At 38.7% G+C, this 25,202-nt stretch overlaps 1 protein-coding gene across 1 annotated transcript in view; it reads right to left on the minus strand.

Moving 5' to 3' along the window:
- The window catches only part of LOC124260863 (disintegrin and metalloproteinase domain-containing protein unc-71-like), a 111,786-nt gene that overhangs the window by 83,331 nt on the left and 3,253 nt on the right, over nt 1–25,202 (minus strand). The window contains 3 exon segments of the mRNA XM_046695185.1: nt 5,837–5,903; nt 8,880–8,962; nt 9,458–9,609. Coding sequence (XP_046551141.1) covers nt 5,837–5,903; nt 8,880–8,962; nt 9,458–9,609 — 302 coding nt within the window.

The raw sequence follows: 25,202 nt of genomic DNA on the forward strand, positions 1-25,202 counted from the left end.
AGGGGAGTATTCAACTAATGTAGCCTGTTGTCACACAGCCTCATCCTCACAAGGTACCCTTTTACAGCTGGGTGAACTGGGACACATAGTCACAGTATTTTGTCCACTGTACGTTACTGTACCCACAACTAGGCACCTTTTGCTTGCTAGCGTGGCACCTTAGACAGATCCCCCACCTAGCCCCAAACTGCATTGATTTTACTAAGAAAAGTATCAAACGTACGCAAACTACATCATACTGCTTACAGAACATTCCCCATCAGGACCCTCAACCAGGGAAGAGCAGGAAAACCAACTTAGAGTGCAGTGGGTATGCACAGGATTCAAAGATTTAATTACTACAGGACTTTCTGTTAGCAAGTCAGAGTAACTAAAGAAAAACATTGCATAGTGGCAGGATGGAAGTCTGAGCATTGATAACATTTACATGTTCAGTTAGATTAAACATGTTCCCACACATAAGACAGCAAGCGAGCTACAGTGAGTTAGTTTAGTTTTATGCCGCTGTTAGCAATATTGCAGCAATATGATGGCGGGGGACACCAGAAATGGGCTTCACACATTGTGCCCATGTGGGGAATCAAACCCAGGTCTTCGGCATGATGAGCGAATGCTTTAACCACTAGGCTACCACACTGCCCCAACGGTATATGACCTCCACCTCCTAATCAATAGAGGATGATGATGGTCTGGACATAATGAATATCCGGAAGTCTTAACCTAGACAATGAAAAACCAGGAGCTCTGTGCCCTTGGTACTCTGACTGACTGAGTTTGGTTTTATGCAGCTTTTAGCAATATTCCAGCAACATCACAGCTTGGGACACCAGAAATGGGCTTCACACATTGTGCCCAGCCCTTGGTATAAGCATGAACAGTTACTTTAGGGTAATACTGCTTTGAAGAACATTATAGTTACATCACAGAATGTCAGCTTGTTTTGGGACTAAATCCCCAAATCTTTTACACCTCAGCTGTTTACAGCTTCTGTGAAACCGCACTAGCACCGGAATGGTGCTGACAAACCTAGAAACACAATCAGGGATTTGAACCTGTGATGACGACACTTGTCCTAGCAAAGGGAGACAACTGCCGACTGAGGCACCATCTAGCCACCAAGGCATACAGACATTCATCTGTGACCTTGTTACATCAACATAGGCAATAGAGGTGAATAGATGCTCATCTTTTTCCTCCACTGGTTTGCTGTACAAGGATCCATGGGGATAGAAAGGATTCTGGTGGCAATTGTACAGCTGAAATAGTGTTGACTCACTGTTTGATTCAAGGTTTAGCATCATGCTGATACTTTCTTGAATGCAGTTGGGTAAGCTTATGGTTGACTCATCCCCAACAAAGACATGGATCAGACATGGGTCAGGTGCCCCACCTGGGAACAATGGGTGCAGCCAATCGTTGTCCCTCACGGCACAACACCTCACACTTTCCCCTGGTGAATCAACAGCTTGCCTTGCACTATGTTGCATATATCAAGATTAGATCTAGCTGAGAATAAATCATGAAAGTACAGTCCAGGCAGAAACTGATGTACCATAAACTGAATGTTTTTGTAAACATCCTGTACAGCGAACTCGTTGCTGTCAAACATCAGGGAGAACTAAAAGCATGGAGCTTTGATGTTGAATATATGCTGTCATCAGTCCATTTTGCTTGTCAAGCTTCTGTGACTTGCATGTACATGATGTGCAACCTACTTTTAGTCGTTTAACTTGGATTTCAATACACATCACATATGAATAATTATACCTTTGTTGTAACTTAAAGCTGTACAATTTATTCATAAACAAGAAATTAACTCATTTCCATAACATATAGGATCAAAGGAACTTTTAAGATGAAGGTATAAGATAGAAATTAAATCTGATGCTCTGTCAAATGCTCTGAACATTTTTCATGATGGTTACAGGCCGGGCAGGTTCTGTTCATGTAATCTGTATGATCATGATACGATCAACATCCAACTTGCACAAAGCCAAGTTCTAATGCAGTTGGAAGTGATCTCTATCTGTAGGTACATGTACATCAACATGTCAATCCGAGAACAAACAAGGAACATGACATGATGCTGCACCTACTCTCTTGAAGGGGCTGCTGTAAATGACCAGGTGAGATGGCTCTTGGCAGGCAGCTGGTGTGGGTACTGAGTAAACCTACTGACTGGAGACTGAGGCTGGAGACCCTGGGCAGTGATGTAGTAGAGGGTTGTTTTGTGGGATTAACTTGGGCTATCAAGGGATGTTTGCTCAGGTGAGGAAGAATGGGTTAAGAAGTATGTTTGAGAAAGAGTAATATTTAGGAGAGAATATGGAGGACTGGTTAGGAGTCAGGGGAGTTAACAGAGTTGGGGCCAGGGAATGAAAGGGGTCAGAAGTTGAAGTGTGGAATCAGGGACTTGAATGTATGGGGTCAGGGAGTTGAATCTCAAGGAGTTGAATGTGTTAGGTCAGGGAGTTGAATGTGTGTGTGTGTGTGTGGGTGCTGAATGAAAGTAAAATGTTGGAGGGATCTTGAAGCTGTCAGCGGTGTCAGGGAGTTGAATGTGTGGGGTCATATAAGGTGGACAATGTGTATAGTAGGTAGACAGCCTATCTAGAAGATATGTACACTTGGGAGGGCATGGTCAGAGAGACAAGAGACATGGTACAGCTTGTATACAGTGGTTTCACTCGTGGTGCTGAAAGGTCAGCTGGATGAAAGACCCCTCACACAAAGGTGTGACATGACCATTTGTAAGAAGTCAGAATGTACTAGTCAAGTCACACAACATTCTTAAGCTGTCATTACTTACAGTCTGTACTCAGTGTTGCCTGTCTGGAGGAGCTAAGGCCTACATTATTGACTAAGACCACTCCAGGAGACCTTCCCTACACTGCAACACTACCTGAATATACAAGCACTGGATTACCACCCAACTGTGACTTTTTCAATGATTCCAATGACATCTGTAATTAGTGTAACAACCTGTGTGGTTCATTTGGATCAGCCTGCCTTAGAAATGAGTACATGTAACTTATAAAGGGAGGTAATATATGATCTAATCTGGACAGGTCTGTTCCTCATCCTGATGTCAATGACACTGGCACACGTAAGAAACACCACCCCTTAATCTCAGGGATCTGCAATGAGGGTGGGAGACAAATCATGTTATGGGTCATTTATCCAGAAACATTATTTTTATCTACAACGGTTTTATTTAAATCATCAGAGTGTTACGACTGCCAGAGGCATCCCCTACTTGAAACATACAAGTTGAACAAGACAGTCATACCCTTAAAACATATCTTTGTTGAAGCCAGCCATTTAAGCAATAATTTTTGACAACCAAAATACAAAATGTCAAAATGTCAACTGGGAATTCAAATCCTTTTTATTTATTTTTATTTGGGGAAAGGGGAGGGGAGGGACAAGGAACAAATTTATTTTAACTACTGTATAAACATCTGAAATATTGATTTAGAAATGTCAAATACTTTTTGACGACCAAAATACAAAAAATCAACATGTCAACTAGTAATTCAAATGGGTTTTCATTTTAAGAAGCGAGGAAGGGAAGGAGAGGTGGAACAAAATTATCTTAGAAAATCATAAAAATCTGAAATTTCGCTGTAGAACTGTCAGTCTTTGAGAGAATTATTTTGTCCATAAGCATGCATTTCTTATAAGCTCTTTGCAAGACATGTATGAATCTCCCAACTTAGCTTTTTAATGATAAACATCCCTACCACTGCCAGCAGAATAGACACTGCTACTTAAGAAGATGGCAGTCTGTCTTCATCGTTAAAATACTCATTCACTTTATAGAATAGCAGTCTTGGAAGGAGTCCAACTTATTTAAGGCCTCAGGTCTCCGGAGAGATCAGGAATCATCATTCACTGCCCTTATATTTTTGCTTCATTTGTTCGATCACACTTCCCATCCAGCGAAGAATTCCAGTTGGGCGGGCAGCATTTTGACCAAGGAAACGCTCCAAGCTTTTCTGACAAATTCATTCGATTAGGAGTCATTAATAATGCCAAGAAACACCACAAAACCCTGTGAAGGATCCAGGGTTAACGATGAGACTTGGTGTTCAAAAGATTTGAATATCAAAACGCAGATTGGCGAGGACAGAGACTTTTAGATAAAAAGACCAAGAGTATATGAGTCATATGGAAAAAATTATATTTTACAAATCAATTATTTAATGATATGCGATTTGGAAGATAAATTCTTAAATAATATCAATATGACAAACATAATGATTTCTTTTTTAAACATTTTTCAAATGAAATGCATGTTTTAGCCTCAATCAAGGAACTCACAAATGTAGTTGCTCCTAAATCTACTGTGACGCATTAAGCTAATACGTACTACATGAATCATATAGCCCTGAACATTAAACCAGTCGTATTCTACAATATTCAAATATGTGTAGGGTTCTTCCTTGTACAGAAAATCAAGTATAAGCATGATTCACATGTGCCCAAAGTCATTTTCCTCCAGGCATTAGAGTCCAAATGGTTCCATATGAAACATGCAAAGTCTAAGCAAATAATGGAACAAATTCCTCATATGACAGATCTTAATCAATTACAGTTCTCATGATGAGTCATATCATTAAAGTCAGAATAATCTGTGAATATTCTCATGCCACCACAATGCTACATTATATTATCTGAGCCAAGATCCTTGAATAATTCACTGCATTTTGTTAGAATCAGCAAGCAACAAGCGCTGGATCCTATGACAATATAATGTCTTGATATTTCATCTTAGTAGAGTTTTGCACATCAAGAAATGTGTAAAAACATATCATCTGTAACAAAACAAAAAGCGGAAATATCTCGTGACTTTTCCAACAGAGCCAGTTGGATCATCAAGTATCATTAAACGGAAACAGGGAACTGATCATTGAAAACCACACAAAAGTCCACAACTAACAGTCTGAGCATTTTGTCACCACTGTTTTAAGTTCATTTTAAGACTGGATTTTATAAGAAGCTTGGCGTTTATAAGAGGTGAAGATCTCTTTTCAAAACCTAAGCTCTATATCCGGCCCTTACAGAGGCAAAGCTTGTATTTCCAAGCTTTTTCCCCGTAACCAGCCCTTACCAGAGGTTTAGTTCCAAACCAGCAAAAGATGAGACAGACATTTCAAATTGAAATCTTTGTATTTTCTCTTCAATGGCCCATCTAAATGGAGGTCCAACAATATCAAATATACAAGGGCAGTAAGAGGCAGTAATGAAGTTATTTCTAGGCCCTGATGTCAGCGTTTCTTTGAATAGTCCTTGTAGCAGACAATCCATTGATTCTTTCTCCAAGCGAGATATCCAGTTAGTTTGGAGTTTTGAACAGAAACGCTGCATTGCTAGATGTTAAATTCTGCATTGTCCAACTTACAACAAACTACCAAATCTGTTTCTTTTTCAGTAAGCACCCTTGTTACTATATTTCCTTCACATCTTTCCATTTCAAGGTTAGTGGGATAGGACAGTGGTTAAAGTGTTTGTTGATCATGACAAAGACCTGTTCTGGATTCTCCACATTAGTACCTGTAAAGGTGTCAAGTCCATTGTTGGCGTTTCTCTTCAGTGATTTACTGGAACAATACTTCCTCACTTCTTGTTTCACATTATCAGAGAGGACAAGGTAAGAAAAGATCAAACATTTCAATGTAGTACCAAACACTCAAACATAGAAACAGTGGGAAGTGACAGCAAGAATCCTCTCTGTATGAACCAACTTGGATCCTTGCCCTAATGAGTGAACACTTGACCCAGTGTGCTAGGTAACCACTCCTTACAAGAGACAGTAAACAGAAGCTGTGCCTACCTGTGTGATGACCTGCTGGTTAGTTTCTGCATAGTGTTTCACCATAATCCCCGATGAAAATAGTGCACTGAAAACAGATACATACACCACATAAAACAACATGGTCTGGGTTTAGAAGATGCTATTTCCTATGTTCTTAATGATCTACAAGTGGCCCGATCCAGAAAGCGTTCACAGCTCTAGGACAATGGTAAGTCTTTGTTAAAGCATGACAGTTACTATCATCTTAAATGCCTTGTGGACTGGGCCTTTGAATGACATGTTCTTCAGATACAGTGAGTGCATGAGATGGGTCTACCCAATTGTCTTAGACATTTACTTCTTCGGTGAACCCAAAACGAAGATCAGGGTTGATCTTCAGGAACCCATGCTTGTCGTAAGAGGCGACTGACGGGATCGACCCATGCTTGTCGTAATGGCGACTGATGGGATCGACCCATGCTTGTCGTAATGGCGACTGATGGGATCGGGTGGTCAGGCTCACTGACTTGGTTGACACATGTCATTGTATCCCAATTGCGTAGATTGATGCTCATGCCGTTGATCACTGAATTGTCTGGACCACTTGATTATTTACAGACTGACGCCATATAGCTTCAATATTGCTGGGTGTGGCATAAGCTAAACTCACTCACCCACAAGCATGGGTGTTGAGTCAAAAAAAAATGAAAAAATCAGGATGGAACTGTTTCTAACCCAAGATCACAAGTTCCTGGACAGTGGGACACTGCATTGTGCAGTGAATTCAGGTGCCTTGGGCAGCTGGGTTATCTGGGGTCCATTTTTTGACATTATATGAGCCTACTGGTGTTTTTTACTGCTATCACCACACTAAACAGTGGCTTGGATAGATGCCAACATGTTTCCATTACTTGTAGTAGCTCTACTGACTGACTGACTGAGTTTAGTTTTACGCCGCTTTTAGCAACATTCCAGCAATATCACGGGGGGGACACCAGAAATGGGCTTAACCATTACGAACCGGATCCTCGGCGTGGCGAAGCCAACGCTTTAACCACTAGGCTACCCCACCGCCCCAGTAGCTCTACTTCCATTACCAGTCAACCATTGCACTACTTCCATTACTAGTCAACCATTTATCTTTTGCTAAAGCATGTCACAAAAATACATTTAACTTTTCTAGAAAACTGGTCGCTGTATCGATCCCTAATCAGATGACATAATGGCCATTAATACTTAGAATGACTTACGTTAGATTCAAGCATGGGTAACTAGTTACTCATCTTAAAACATAATTTCAGGGATATTAGGGCATCACTACACAGAACAAAAGACAAAGATTTTACCAAAGGTTTTACTTTCATCAGGGCCATTAGCTTATCATATGACCTTCCTTTCTACCCAACCACTGCCTCATATACTTCTGTTGAAAAGGGTGAGTGAGTGAGTGAGTTTAGTTTTACGCCTCACCCAGCAATATTCCAGCTATGTGGTGGTCTGTAAATAATCGAGTCTGGACCAGACAATCCAGTGATCAACAGCAATAGCATCGATCTGTGCAACTGGGAACTGTTGAAAAGGGAACATACAGAGTGGACAAATTCAATATACATAATGTGTGTTCCCTTACTACATTACCTGAAGAAAGAATAAACACATGCAGAGACAGACAGACAGACAGACAGAGAGACAGGGGGACAGACAGACAGAGAGACAGACACATGCACGCATGCACACACACACACACACACACCAAACTAATTAGATTGACTGTTATACATAATTTTTGGAAAATATAATGTATTTTTGTGGCCTAATTTTCTTTGGAGTCACAAGTCATTATTAACACCGCTTATTCAATTCATATTCCCTTCTCACTGAAACCAGTTTATTGTCACTGGTGTTAACAAAAAATATCTCTGATAAAGCTGAAAAAGCTTAAAAGTATACTTTCAATTTGGGGGACAGAAGGACTGACTGACTGACTGAGTTTGGTTTTACGCCGCTTTTAGCAATATTCCAGCAACATCACGGCGGGGAACACCAGAAATGGGCTTCACACATTGTACCCATGTGGGGATTCGAACCCGGGTCTTCGGCGTGACGAGCCAACGCTTTAACCACTAGGCTACCCCACCGCCCCAGGGACAGAAGGAATGAAATATTAACAATCTATTGTTCTGTTCAAATTTCAGTAGTTGGTTCTAAGTACACCAGCTATAAGCATACTGTACATGTCTAAAGATTCTTCAATCCATGTTTTCTTTACATGGTGACTGACATTGTGTACAAAATAAATTAGTGTCGATTGCTGTAAACAAAGTGCCTGTGTGATGTGTGCTGATCCTATCCCGCCTTGTGTTCCTGGCTGACGGACACGGTTGATCCAGGGCACAGATATTGATTGGTCTGATTCATCAATGAACAACAACACACTGTTGCAATATGTGACATCATGTTGCAATAGACTCGTGTTGGTTTCACCCGTTAGGCGTCCATCACAAGGCTTGATAAGATCCCGATATCAGAGATCAGCCGAGGCAAATGGAATTGGATGTTTGATCTGACAGTGATAAGCTTTGACAAATAATCATGAAGTAGTAAAACAGAATTGATATACATGAATGCACTTTCTTCTAGATAAAACTAGGATGCTCACAGGCAAACGTAACTATTGATGACTGACAGTAGAAAACAATCATGAAATACAGCCAGTATGGTGCTTAATAAACTGAACACACCAAAATAAAGACCTCTGTAGTGTTTTCCAATTATTTTGGCATTGGAGTAAAAAGACACCTTAAATTGTCACCATTAATTTGAGTATATGTCTTATGAGAAGTTTTACCAGACATTTTACCATAATTTCAACCATTTTACCATAAATTGCTAGGCCTGATGTGAACTTGAATCAGTATTAATAAAAGAGAAATGCAAATGCTAACTAAATGATCTTTTGCAAGTTCACTAGACGAAATGGAGGACACCTTCAGCATAATAAACACACTCATATTTTGAAGATGCTGAGTTACTTTTGGTGTTGAGTATACTGCTGCTGCACGGTGCTACATGCCATACTTACTCATTTCTCTCCAACTTGATCTTGTATCTTTTATTATCCAGTGTAAGTAAAAGTGTGACATGTTTGAAGTGCTCATGAATTCCCTGAAACAGAAAAAAAGTCTCTAGCATAAAACATGAAAACAACTATCTTGTGGCTCTTTTGTTGAAATATCATTGCTTTTTAGAGCTGCATCACAGCCAGATCATGCAGTGTGTTGAGCTGAAATAGATGTCTACTAAGTCTGCCAGAGACCATCCTCCAATCCCCAATGTGGTTTGGCTTGGCGTGGCGTGGCGTGGCATGGCGTGGCGTGGCGTGTTTGTGTGTGTATGACACGTGACATGTACATAACAGGTGTACATATGTAAATCTGCATGAATGCTGGTGTCTATGGTGACACTGAACTGTGCCCTACATGTGTTATTTGTAGAAATATCGTCTAGATTCTTGTACTGTATTGTGGTGATACATAACCACATCTTACAATCTCCACCTAACTGCAAGAGTGTGATGCATCAATACATTGGGGAAGGTTTATTGACCTGATAAAGACCTACTCCTGCCCATGTATCTGAAGGATTGTGAAAACGACTTACATGGTGCCTCACTTTGTGCTCCTTGGTTGATATTCCCACCACTCGCTTGTCTCGTAACTGTTTCGGGTAGACGTACAAGTACGGCTTGGGGACACTGTTCACCATGATGCGATTAAATTCATACTCGTTGAGTAGCCCCGGGATATCCCGCACTGAAAACAACAAACAACACTCAATAAGTAGGACTACACAGCCAAACAAGCTTATCCACACTGGGTCAGGGAAAACAATGGTGCATGGTGCAAGCAACAACCCACGCTACTGGTAAGCTGACCCACAATCGTTCAGACATTGTGACCACCGAATACTCGTTCCAGTCTGGCTTTGGAACCAACAAAGGGTGCTGATAACAAAATCAGGCATGGTGTAACCAGGGGGGGAATATCACCAATGCCAAGGTCATACAATGTACTGTTGTTGACAGTAATGTGTCAGTGGTGTAGATCAGTTTAACCTTGGGTCAGTGAGTTCTTGGATAAAAATTTTGTTCATCATTTTCACCTGGATCTCTTCTTGAAAGGTACTTTAACCAAGCATATCCACATTTCATGATAATACCTTATCTTTATTACCATACAACATGTACCAGATTAACTGTTGGGTCATATACCCATGTCTATTAACGCTTTCTGGGTTGCACTTTCCACATCTAATACAGCGTTGTGGAGACAAATCACTATAATGTTAAATGGAAACATGTAACAGTTTGATCATTGACGACACAGTTGCATCATAATATAGAAGCAACAGCCCCAACGTAATGATAATTATGTTACATGATCTCATGTACCTGCTGGGGTAAGATGGCATTCTGACAGTCATTGGTTTTGATGAGATAAATAATGGCTTAAAATGTGTTTCTGTTTATAAAGAAAAAACTATGGTACCTAGTCACTTTCAAAAAATGTTTTACTCATCAGATAATGAACAACTATTTTCATGTTTAAGGCTCTGTTTGCTTTTGAGTGAGTTGGGTTTAACGTTACTGTGAACATTATTTCAGTCGTATCATAGCTTCATGAGCAAGATATGCCCTTGTCACAAATTATATTATATAGAAGATAAAAGAAATATTGAAAACACATAATGCCTCTAATAAACTGAAGAAGGAAAGGTAGGGACCATGACTATTAGTGGGCATAGTTTTATGAAAGTATGTGTTCAGTCATCACAATATTCATGATTCATACCTGTTCTATTCAGTACAGACAGTCTTAACCTCCAAAATATTAGGCAATAAGTAGTTCTGAAGGATCTTGTATTCTTTACATCTTTAAATATTTCATTTCTAATGAAGATCTGATGCTAGTTAAGGAAAAGCCTCTCAGGCACTAGGTCCCATACAAAATCATATTGCTATGAAAGATGTAGTGATTTACAAGAGTAACACTTAGAAGGCTTTGTGGGCCCTGGATAAGACAGTGGCTAAAGTCACTGACTGGACAGCTACTATTGCTCCCCTTATCTGCATCTTGACTGTACATGATTGATTGATTGAGTTTCTTTTACGCCGCTTTTAGCAATATTCCACCAATATCATGGCACGGGGACAGCAGGAATGGGCTTCACACATTGTACCCATGTGGGGATTTGAACCCGGATCTACAGCGTGATGAGCAAACACTTTAACCACTAGGCTTCCACACCTCCCCGACTAAAATTGACCGCCACCTCTTAATCAATAGAGGATGATGATGGTCACAGGAACAGCAGTTTAACAGCTCTGGAGCATGTTCTCCTCAAGAAGACAACTACAACAACAGTTCCTGGCCAAGCTGATGTACAACATGCTGGCACTCGGTGCCACTTGTAACTCTGTGTTGTTCTCCAGCCCTGGCACTAGGTTTAGCCCTCTTCTATCAACAAGATAAGGCTGTGAAGACACAGATCGCTAATTGTAGGGATCAATTCCTCCCAGGAGAGTGACAAGCAATAGACAGACGTGATTGACAACACTGCTGCAGCAGCAGCAACCATACATCAGCTACAAGCCATCAGTCTTGCAGCCACAGGGGGTGCGCTCATACTGATTGTGGCCATGGTTTCCCATGATGCTGTGAAACAACTGAAGATAACTGATTGTTCAATACCATGTGTTCACTAATTACCGATGGGAGGAGGCATTCAGGAGCTGTATTAACAGAAATGACCTTGCACAATGCATATGGTAGATAATTTAGTTAAAATAAAATGATTATAAAGCTTATTTCTCACTCCTGTTACGTTTCTAAGCAAACCTCAATCTGTTGCTATTTATATTTCCTTCAATTACAACAGAGCCTTGTAATTGTTAACCTAACTCCTTCAGTTCCAGACAGTTACCATGGTTACTGTGATCAGCATGGTCAGATTCCTGAATCAAATTTATGATTAACTTTCTGTGATACTTATCTCAAACGTTTGTGAAAATCATTAAAAAAAATAACACAAACATAATTTGAAGAAGTCTAAAAAATGACAATAGGAGAGTTTTTGTGTAATGTTATGAATACCTACAGTGAGCCAAAGAAATCATAGTAAAGCTTAACAATTCTGCCTTCAGGAAATTGGTTACAGAAACTGGAAACGATGGCAAGACTTCCACAAAGGACAAAGTAGATCAGGTTTTAAGAGAAACCAATAACTGATACCTGTCAGTAATGTTATTCATGAATCAAGATTAAAATGAACAGTGTCCTAGGGGATGACTGTCTTCCACATCCAGCCCAATCAGAGCTTATCTCCTTACATAAGTCTTGGCTGTGGATTTTGATTCACAACCTTCATGAACGTGCCAAGTAGAAGAAGCCCTATCAAAATGACCCCAACACCTGCTCATCTGTGGACAATTATCACTGGTTATCTCATAGCTATCTGTGGAATTATCCTGATTATGCAGACTCCTGTAGCATATACTGAATATTACCTCCTTACAACACCAGTTAATTCACTTTCAGAAATAGGGATACAAAGTGATCGGACATCAATACTTTGATGAGCTGCATCTGTTGCTATGCATGAACACTATTGACTGCACAGAAGTTTAATCATCACGGCATAGAGATTTCAGTTGCCATCTTTATTGGAGATTGTGAATCGTGAAGTGCATGTTTATCATGACCTTGGTAGCATGATGACCTTGAATATTGGATGCCCTGTTCACAGCCTCAATTTTCAGCCATGACAAATGGCCAAATTTTTGTTTGACAAAGGGTTCATGGTAAAATTTATCATGAAACTGTCAAAAGAAGAGAGGCAGGCAAATGTTTGACAGTGTTTGACTTTGCATGTTTATTTGAGAATGTGTCAAACATAAATTACTGATCTGCAGATGGCAAACGATTTATTGACAAAATCTTTTGTTTGCAAAGGAGCAAGCTCAGTCCAAGTGAACAAAAACTCAAAGTAAACAGTACATCATGGATGCTGAAAGAATTCAGTTCTATTTTTCAGTTTCAGTTATCCCTTTAACCGAGCTGCAGTAAATTTAAAAAGCCAATCATTCACTCCATTTTTGACAAAGCTGAGCCTCATAAACAAGATATGCACTGACTGAGAAATATTTCAAACATTCCAACATCCTTCTTCTTAGAAAGATTTGAAAATGTTTGAAACATTTTTCAGACAATCTTGACAAGCTGCCAAAACATAATTTGAGGTATCAATCTTTATATTGCTATCATGGCACAACCACCATACCATTGCTTAAAGTGTGGAAGCAAGATCAGCTGGTGGTAAAATCAAACCACAGGACTCAACATGGCAAATACATCAAATGAACACTGTTGCAAGCCTCAACCACCAAATAAATCCCATTCACACCTATCATAATTTTGTCACATACTAAGCCTGTAAGTAGCAGAACAGAACACTGATTGTAAGTCCTATTACTGGGATCAAAGGGCTAATCATATAACCACCTACAGCATGTTGTCACCATACAACCAACAAGTTACAGCAGTAAGCCAATGGGCTTGTTGAGCCATTTAGTCCTATCCCCCAAGACACTTGACTATTCTATACCACCATTCATGTCAAATGATCCAAATTTTACAAGTGAGCAAGCAATCATTATCAAATAGCCACAGATAAAACATCAAAGGGATTTACCTGTCAGGTGCTTTCAACATTGACCTTCAGGTAATATGGCTCAGGTACTTCACTTAATAATAAGGCATAAATAATATTATTAATATTAACCTTCAGAAGAATAAAAGAGATCAGATAGAAAGAGAGTTATAGTTAGAATGACTTTAGAAACATGAGAGTTTTTACTGGTTGCTTGACCACAATTTCAGTCAGATTTCCAGACATGATGTGTTTAATGTTTATTCAACCATTCAGTAATATTACCACTGCTTCACTGTGGTATGTGATAAAACAGGTCTGTAGCAGTCAAACAAGTTATTGATGATAGTATAGTTAACTTCCTTCCTCATCCAAGTTCTTGGTGAAAGTGACATACCCCAACCAACATCTGAATACACAAGTGGCAAAAGCACCATTGGACTGGCACAATGCAGGAGTCCTAACAGGAACAACTTTCACACATTGTAGCTGAGGTCAACTGTGGTTAAAACACAAGTTCAACATTATTACACACATGCAGGCTTGCATGCATGGTTGTGTGAGTGCTTGCATGTCATACTCAGACATGGTATTACTCCAAGATGTCTCTTGATAGTGATGCTGTCATATTGCTGGGAAAAAGCTGTCATAAAGCGGCATAAAAATATACTCATTCTTAATGTGAATGACAGGCAGCGTAAAAACAAGTACTGTGTTTTAAAGTCTTTGGCCATAAATTGTAGAAGACTTATCCTAAACCTCTGTACACTGCCTTGATACATTTGTGCTCTTTTGTTTGTAAGGTACATACCAGTACCTGAGGTGGGGTGACCTCTGTGAATCTAGTGTGATAGTATACCACCTTAGTAGGAATTGAAGATTGGTCCCAGTGACCAAACGACCAAGCAATTGATCACATTTTCTCATAATTAGAAAACAACAGAGAACCACGTTATACTTATCTGCAATAACAACCTGAACAGGAAAATATTCAAAGTGATGCCAACCAATTGTTTTCAATGATGGCTCATTGGTAATGAACCAATCATCAATTGTGAGATATCAACCAATTCCCAAAACTAGTAGTGACCCATACAACATCAAATAAAAAACTAAAACAAGGGACAAGTGACTATTCATATTTAGACTAGCAATCATACTCATGGTAGTTGGTTGATCACATCTTGAGTTTCACCTTTTCTTAAATATACAGCTGGTCAATAACATGATTCAAATAAGAACAGGGAAAAAATACATACATGGGAAATGGTTTCCATAGTAACCAAGCACTATGGTCTGGCTCTACAAAGGGTAATAAACCAATAATTCATTCATAACAAAGTCCTGACAACCATGATCCAACATCAAACCTCTGACCTAATTTAACCTAAACAGACCTAATAATAACAGTCCTAAAAACACTCTAAACACACATCCAGTTCGTCCCATAAATCTTAACTGGGGAAGACCTGACAATGCAGGTATTACAAACACAATCATGCATGAATTACCCTAATAAACTGAGCCTGGGATACCAGAAGGAACAACTGGTATCTGGTGCAAAAACCGACATCTCAGTACAAGCTTACACATGAGTGAGTAGAATAATAGAACACATCGCTGTGAACATTGTTTGATGTCTGTATTTGATGCTGCAGGTCTATCAGGGTTCACACATGGCACACACACACTGGCATGTCACAAATACATTATTTAGCAGGCTTAGATGAAAGAAGCATTTCTGGGTGTTTTGGACTGCAATTGAACACTGGCATCCTTACAAGACACAGTCATGTAGACTTTCCCTTCAGTATGGGCTTACAATGTTGTGAGTTGAACAAATACCTGTTGCAGCTGCCCTGGTAGACCACTGAAAGTGTTCTGTGTGCATATATTTGTTTGAATGTTAAGTTCTAACAACTTATGACAGAGATATTTTTTCTATAATCTTATCTGCTTATCATCATATAAAGTAGGTTTTACCAATTTGCATGCAGTGCTTTCTCTTAATGCTTTTGACAAATACAATAACCTGTCCTGCCTGAATGAAGATTTCATAAAATTGTTATCCACGCTGGGATTCAAAGTCAAATACAGAAGACTATTTTTATATTGATTCCAAGTTCAATACCAGTGTGGCCACTGAGGTCTTTAACCTAAGTTTTGAAGTTCTGATTAAAAATATTAGAAGTTATTGCATGGAATACTGGGTATGTAATAAAATATCTTAAAATACTGAGTACACAAATCGCATCTGACTGACTTGATAAAAAACATTTGTTCATGAAAGAAACAGTTGTGAGCTTGTCAGAAGAAATTATTAGCACAAGCAAAACTGACCACCTGAAGTCCACTTCAGCATTGGGAAAAAAACAGCCATTATTTGTTTTGGCTTGATTTCTGACATATTTTGTCCATTTTTTTTACACATCTGTCCGTTATCTGTTGGTATCTAATCTAAGATTAGAAAAACACTCCTATTTACTTATGCCTTGGATTGTAAACCCTCAGGAAAACCATCTACCAGAAGTTAGACCTTGAGCTTCATCATCAGTCTTACTTTCCCCAGGTTTAAAAATACCAAGCATAACCCTAGTCATGTTTATGTTATATATATTAAGATATCCACTGGTGTTGACTCATGTGTTCATTCTGACTAGAGATTGTTCTCCCTAATGCACAACAACATATTTTTCTTACAGCTTGAAGCTATTTTGAACCAGAAATAATTAGCCACAACTCACTGGCTATATCTCAAACCATCTTGATATAAAACAGCTGCATGTTCCTCTCTAAAACATGTACAATGTGGGTCTTTCCTGGGTGTGAATTCTACAGTTTCAGCTACAAAGAAGTCAGTTATGTCATTTTTCAAACATTATAGAGGACAGACTGTAAGGCTGGGCCATGTGGCAAGCACATGACATCACCTGAACCTACAAATGTGTCTGACTGTGTGCTTGCTGAGAGGAGCAGACGTGACTTCATTTCAACACACCTCAAACAACCAACAACACACTTACACAATGGTGATAGAAGATGGCACCAGCACTACCGTCTTTGCCAACAGATCCATAGTTAATGGATCATAAGGGCTAATAGTAGGAGAAATATGCTGTTTCAAAGGTTATGTTATTAGCACTAATTGACTAAAACTATCATTTTCTACTGTTGTTAAGATGTCTCACAATAAAAGTAAGCCATCACATCTTACACAAGGGTCTCATCACATCTTACACAAGTGTCTCACAATAAAGTTTCACCAGACCCAACACAAGTGTTTCACAACAAAACTTCATCATGATAATCCTGATCAAATCACTGTTCCACCTGAAATTAGTGATAACTTTGGTAGAACTGGACACTGAGGAAGATGAGATGACACTGACAGTTACGAAGGTCCTTATTAGTTTTATCATATGTCTAGCAGATATATCTAGCTTGTAATGCATTGATCATAGGCTCCATGGAATCGTGGATATATGCTGCTCTCTTCTCTTTCTCAAGCCCTTCTCTTACAGTTCACATATATTTTAGGTACTTATTTCCAAAATAAGGATACAACGTAAATATTGATGGCTGTGGCCAACAAAATAGGTCTTTAAGATGAGTGAGTGAGTGTGTTTAGCTTTATGCTGCTTTTAGCAATACTGCAGCAATATCTTGGCGAGGGACATAAGAAATGGGCTACTCACAGGAATTGAACCTGAGTCTGAATACAGATACAGTGTATATATTGACGCCTCTGACACACTTGACCATTGTTACTATGTGTTTAATGGCAACCAAATATATAAATAATCTCTCACATGTCATGGGTTGAAGTAGGTAATAATTCAAAGAAAATAGCTACATTTACATAACAAACATTCAGTGAAGATGTGTGACACTGAATGGACACAAATCAAGTATAGACAATTAAATTGAGATTAGTGTGTTCCTGGTTGGAGGGGATTACTAGCCAGGGGCATTACACACACAACTGAGTAACGATTCAGCTTCGACAGTTCTGAACACAGCATCAGATACACTTCTTACATGATGTTAAACATCAGTGCAGTTTGTACAATAAATATGCTGAGCACTATGATATTGGCACTAACATGTTCCTAACACAAATATTAAAACAGACTTACAACAGATAAAACAGCAATATCTACTAAATTTTGAGGACATTTTATTTAGATGACAGAAAGAGCTAAACTGTCTCACCAGAAAACAAGAGAAAATAATTTCTATTATAAACAATCACTCCTTTTCCATGTAAGAAGAAAATACACGGTCGCATTGTGACTGAAAGTTTGATTAAAATGGCTTTAATCCCTGGCTGGGGTCTGCAGTAGTCATGCTCTGGTTTAACTTGTAATGGCCGTCTTCTAAATTCTTTATGGTCCTGACTTTAGCCATTTGATCTGTAGATTTTCGATGTTCATGATCGTGACTGTATATTTACATGCAATCTAGCAGTGTTATGTCTAATCCCACACTGGGGCTCCCATTGTCTGTGTTTACTTGTGGGTGACTTGTACTCATAAAGTATTGTGTGGAGTGTTTGAAATGAAACAGCCACAAAGATTACTGCCTCTTTTATAGCTTAGACTAGTGGCATAGGAGTGCATGTTGAGGTGTCTAAAGGATGTTTGCACAGTGTTTCAGTAACATGATGGTGTGTAATACATGAGGAAAGCCTGACACCCTGGGTGATGCTGATATAGACCATTACCAGTTTGTTGTGACCCCTGACAATGTATGGTGCGAGAAGTGTCACAACCAGGGAACATCTGAGATTCAAATCATTATATTCTGGCACACCTAAGCATGCAGCTCTACACAGGCAAATCAATTCAGCAAATTTGGACCTCAGTTTAAACCCAACTGTCAACATGCTAACACATGACTTTAACCAACAATTTGTAACATTAATCAAACACCCTTCCTAAAACACCCTGAACTCATTACCTAGAATATGACAGTTGCCTGTCTACTGACCATTGCTGACACCTTACTCTATCACCGCTCTGCTTCACACTTTGGACTGACTGTTCAAGTATATAGATTTACATGACATGTTAGTAAGTCACCTACATAGCAATTTCCATCTACGCCACAAGTCTCAATTTCTCACCCTCCACCTACTTTGACCCAACATGTTTCTTTGAGTACATCTACCTGTCACCTTCTAATAAATCACTCCTGAAGATCTGGGTTAGAATTGGTCTTCAGCAACCCATGCTTAAAGTAAAGGCAACTAACGGGGACTGATCCGGTGGTCAGACTCGCGGACTTGGTCGACACATGTCATCGTATCCCAATTAAGTTGATCGATGCTCATGCTATTGATCACTGGATTGTCTGGTCCAGAGTCGGTTATATACAGACCGCCGCCATATAGCTGAAATATTGCCAAGTGTGGCGTATAACAACAAACCAACCTAATAAATCCCCTAATACAGAGCCTCTGTATGCACATGCATGCGCAATTAACTCCTCCCTGTCCAGATGCTGTGCAACTAAAGCACATACTGTGGACATAGTACACCGGGAACACCACACACCTCCTATAACTCCTGTGTGTAATAACTACATCACACCCCTGCTTGACTGTTACACCTCTACATGAAAAGTACACACCAGTTTTCGCACAATAGCTTATGTTGCTGTTACAAACACCAACCAAACAAAATCGACAACTAACACACAGGATGTCAAAAAAACATAATAGGCCCAGATTAGCGGGTCTATATCTGTACACTGGCAAGTTGGTGTCCTGAATGTGGATGATGCATTAGCAAAAGGGATCTATCTAGGTGAAATACAGACTTGACAACTGTGGTGTGTGTGGCCATGTTTATTGCTTGTCATGTCCGTAAATATGAATAATCCTTCAATCTCATCACTGAAGTCGTAAATGCCACATGTCTGTCTCATCACAATGCATTTGGACTATTTATGAGTTACTCAGCTTTACCTACAATTAAAGATACCCCAGGGTAGAGATAATAAATTCTGTCAAAACTGCCTGAGCCATGTTGGAAATTCAGTAAAGAAACACATGCTGTAAGCAGACAAGCTTCCACTTTCCATCAAGTTAACATTTCTCTCTCGACTAACACTGGTCTCTGAAACTAAAATAGTTTAACACACTTTCAACACAATGATTTTTTTCTTTCTTGAAAGTGAAGAAATGTAGCCTGGCAATATTGATGTAGAGCTCTGCAGGATATCGTGAAAATCTTTGTTTCCTGGTCAGTATGAAGACCATAGTTAAGTGAGTGAATGAGGTTAGTTTTGCACCGCTTTAGCAATATTCAAGCAGTATCACGGCAAGGGACACCAGAAATGGGCTTCACACATTGTTCCCATGTAGGGAATCGAACGTGGGTCTTCAGCGTGATGAGCAAACACTTTAACCACTAGGCTACCCCACCGCCCATCAACATGGTTAAGCCGACAGAAACATGACAAACTGTGGTGTGCATGCAGCTTATTGAATAAAGCCACTTTATATATAATTAAAATACATAAAAGACCAATTCACAACAACATGTACATTATTGATAATTTAATTGCTTCCCCCCGTCAAAGTCCACCATACACTTGACTGTTTAGAACAACAATAACCTGATATTGCAGAGATTTACATCACAGGAAATCAACAAAGACATGTTACATATTACGCTTAATATTCTTCTTTTCAGCACATCTGTGAAATACAGGCATACATATGTGAAGAAAGCATGTCTATTTTCATTGTAACTGGACTTGAGAGGAAAAATGGAAATAAAAGAAAAAGAAGGACTCTGCAATGGGTTGATGAAGAGACAAGACAACCGCCTAAACCAATCTTGCATAATTTATCATTAAGATAACCCAAGGTAAAAGGTATCCTCAAGGCCAAGTAGTATTTGGTATTATTTCTTTTAGGTGGTACTTTGGGCTACTTGACTCCAAAAACTTTAGCCAGAGGCAAAATATCGATATATGATCTCTGGCTTAAGCACAAAAGCATAATGACTATACCAGGGCCGCAAAGATACAATTTACACTTCAATATACATACAAATTAAAAAAGAAATATTCACATAATATAACCCTTCTAATCCTATTACCTCAGAAAACCAACCAAATAATAGATGTCATCCTTCCATCTGACTTGTCAGATAAATCAATTCAAAGTGTGGACAACAAGCCTGACAGATTGTAATCACTGATCCATTACGGACAGCCATTAGGTCACAAGGTGGAGATTCACACAGCTCCTCACAAGGTCTTACAGAGTCCAACAAAGGCTGTTGTAACACTGGCATGGCCACTGGGAAACTAATTGGCTGGAACATGGGTGTAATTGCTTCTGGACAGGTCAGTGGGTCTTCAAGAAGGAAGATCATTTAGATATCAATCTCAGCTTCCAGCTACTTGGTCTGAATCATTGCTAAACATTATGACACTGAGTTAAATGTTTTCAAAATGCTTCAACATTTTATCCCATTTCATTAAGTTGGATGCATATTAGTTTCTGTCATAAATGGTAAATCAATCATTCATGGCTAGGCTGAATCAACAATGTCAATTCAACAACAAATCACTCTGAAATAAAAGCATTACTCTGCTGCCATTAAATTAATGTTGCCTTTACATAAAAATGTTAAATTTTGAAACAACCACTTGCAAAATATAAGCTTTATTTTGATTATCACAGGCTCACTCCAACTGTTCACTGATTTTGAATAATTTGAAACTTTAAAATGTCATCATGACTTCAGGAATGTCACCCTGTTCCAACCTAAAAATACAATTACAGCTCTCACTCTACCATCATAATGGCCTTGTCACTTTCTACCTAATATTTCCTTGAACCTTTTAAAACATCTGAGATTGAACTGATATGAATATCCAGTAACAGTAGTAACACCCAAGGGTCCATATTGCTGTTGTGTGACCAGTCGAGTGACAGAAAGTGATCTATTCTTGTATCAATACACAGACTGAAGTGCGAACAGTCAACTGAGACTCGGCCTTGCAGGAAACAATAACACAATGAACATCGTAGTCAACATGTTCAAATGTATAATTGTGTCAGAGCGTCAAATGCAGAAGTTTTAATACATTTGAAACTGCGCAGGTAACATGTTTTTCCTTTAACAACTTGTGAAATGAGCAGAAACTGTCTCCTTCTTGTCTAAAGTTATATTTTTTATCTGATAGAAACTATGGAGCAAAAACAATCTGTAGCAAACATCGCTATTCCTGGACTCATAAGGTGGCACAGTAAGAAGAAATGTCAGACAGTATTTGATAGTTAAAACTTGCATGTTACCAACATGGTTTACGCTGACTCAACAAAATACATGAAAACTTAATTACTTCACACTCGTGATCATCCCTACTTGTAGTGAGTATCTTCAAACCTCAAATGTCAAATGTTATATTACAGAGACTTGTGCGTATATGTGGTACATGCACAGTGTAAAGACTTGTCAGTGAACTGATCCACTGGAGAAAGTCGTGCGATCATGTTAAGTGTGTAATCAAGAGACCTGCTCACAGCCAAATAGTGTTCCTTTGATGTAACTTTTATGTCATTTTAACTGATTTATAGACAGAAATGTGAAATGAAATAAGAAAATACAAAATATACCTTTCACAAAACATGTACATCAAAGACCAACATTAAAACACAAATGTCATTTTTAACATGCTCTACCAAAAAGTAATGCTTTCAGAACATATGGGCTTAAAAAAACATTAGTAATGTTTACGATCTAGTCTGTCTCACTGTCTCAGAACCATATTATTTTTCCTCGTGCTCAGCATTTTCTGTACTACAGTTCTAAATAGAGCAAGCCTAGATTTCACCAGGGTTCAGAATCTTCTCCCTCACTGGGGCTTCTTTTCAATTTAAATAGTTGTATGTTTCAATCAAAATCATCAATATTCAGAAACTAAGTGTTTGTCTATTTAAGGCCCAGGTGGTGTACAAAGGTTGTCTATACAAACTGTATTTGTTTCAGAGAAAACCAACATCGCTAGCCAGACGCAGGACTTTCAGAACTTTGTGAAGGTGTCCTCCTGATGTTGCTCCCCTTGATTACGAAGGGTATCACATCTCCATGTTATCATGACAAAATACCTGGACCCATTCACTACCATGGCCTTGTTTTGAAATGTCATTGAATGAGTTCCTCTGTTTCTCATGAGTGAGAGAAAGCATGTGCTAAGCAAGAGATCAGAGATGAATATGTGACATCACTTCAGAAATGAAGCTTGGATGACGAGGGGGTCAAGGGCTTTTAACATAATAGAACAGAGATGTAATACCCTCGATAATCAAGTACGTTGACAAGGGTTTGTTTAGCTTCACCATATTTGACTGTTCCAGTGGTTTATCCATTAGCATACATAAATTAACATTTAAAATTTTTTTTTATTATTCTGACTTTTTCTGTACATAATGGTAGTATCCTGAAAGTAGACTTACACACTAAACACAATTTTACCTTCAATAAGTTGCAAACTGGACTATGGAATCAGAATTATTCCCCGAAGCACCTAAGTAGGTAACTAGCAGATGCTCTAAAAACTGTGTTTCAGAAACCATTACACATACGCAAAACAAACCAACATGTACATGCTGACAAGGTCGAACTCAGCATGATGAGATATACTCTTGAACATCCTCTAAACCAATCTCATCAATTCCCAACGACACAAAGCCGAAATACTAATATATGGCAATTTACAAAATTTGCACAGCCCAAAACACGAGAGTGGCGTGCAAAGCTGAGAAGATTATCTCGCCTGTCCGTTGATCAGAAGGACAGACCAGCTTCAGTGCAGCATCCACTGCAACAAATGAGAACCCTCTGGGATCAGGTCCTTGTCTAATCCCCATAATTGTGTTTCCATAATGGATTCCTGCACTGTCGGACAATTTATCAGCAAATAGCCTCTCTCCCCTGACATCGTAATGGAAAGGACACAGTTATTGACAACGTTTTGCCGATAAAATCAAACTTGTAGACAATTGTACGATTCTTCCATCCTGAGTCTTTGTCTGGATGAGCTGGACGAGATGTATGGAGACTGATTCAACAATAATTATGTCACACTGCAGTTGTTAAGTTTCAATCAACAGTTTTTCATTACGTTCAAAAACTCAAAAAAACTTTAACAATGTATGACGCGTTTCTTTCTTTTCTTTACGAGCAAGATGAAATAGTTTTCTGAATACTATAAATGACCTGATTTTTTTAACTTTCAGCATTAAGAACTTCATGACCATAATGATCAAAGAGACACCATATAAGGTGATATTCTGTTTCCACATAATGTAGATATTACCAACAGAATACATGTACAGAACACACTGGAAATGTCAACCACGCCTCACAGATCGATATTTTGTTCTCGAGAGCCAATATGTTTAGAATCACGTTTCCCTCATACACACAAAGTAACATTATTAAGAAGTGAACATGAAAACATCAAATATTAATCAACTCAAAGCAACAAGCTCACAGTGTCCAATATATGAAAGTATTTCATGCAAACATCCATTTTCTGTTCTAATTTGAATAAAATACATAATACAGCTTCCATTAAACCATGTTAAAATGATCAGGAATCTGATCAGTGCTGTTCATTTTATGAATAATAATCAGCCCATCATCTCCATCTTGAAACTACCCTGGCCCACTGTTTGCTTGATTTATGAGATAATCCTCTTACGCATTCCTGGAACTGTAGGTTACTGAACATGGCATCATGTTTCAACTCCCAGTGACTGCTTCATTACAAAATCAATACACCATCACCTGATAAAAGCTATTTAAAATGTGTAGACTGATCTTATCATCTCAAATTAATGCTGGTGGTTGAAAATAATTCAATATGACACATGAACAGACCTGTATCTTCCTTTCATAATAACATTGGATCATTACTGAAAACATATTTGGTTTAAGATCCAGACCAGAAACTCAACATATATATTTCAGTTTGTAATATTAACAAATTCTTACAATGCAATTTAGCAGGAAAGTATATTATATATATTTGCTTCAACCATTCACACATTCCATCAGGGTTAGATTTTGCAAAAAGAAATATCTTAAATCATACATTTCAACAGAGACCATATAATAGATTTTTTTATATGGTCTCTGATTTCAAACCAAAATAGCCTTACATTATCAAAAGCGAAGACATATGTGTCGTCGTGATGCACCTATTTTAAAGGTTCTATCCTGACAAAGATTGCACATGGAGTCACGTGGTTTTGAATTCACATGATACTGTAGTGTCACTAACCCCGGCTTTAATACTATCTTGACCATCAACAATACACATGATACAGAGACGGTGGGGTGGCCCAATGGCTAAAACATTTGCTCATCACGCCGAATACCTGGGTTCGATTCCCCACATGGGTACAATGTGTGAAGCCCATTTCTGGTGTCCCCTGCCATGATATTGCTGGAATATTGCTAAAAGCAACAAACCATACTCACACATGATACAATACATTTCGGTCATATCACATCAAACTACTCCGTGCAGGGTACATGAATTTGTAAAAATATGCACAAATTAACTTTTGATGCAACATGGAAAAAAGAAGATTCGTTTTCGACATCTTATCCATGCAAATTGTTCATGAGAATTGATCTCTATCATTGTACTGGAGACAGAGCCATTT

The sequence above is a fragment of the Haliotis rubra genome, unplaced genomic scaffold (assembly GCF_003918875.1).
Source record: "Haliotis rubra isolate DU_JTF1 unplaced genomic scaffold, ASM391887v1 Scf78, whole genome shotgun sequence".
Classification (NCBI taxonomy): domain Eukaryota; kingdom Metazoa; phylum Mollusca; class Gastropoda; order Lepetellida; family Haliotidae; genus Haliotis; species Haliotis rubra.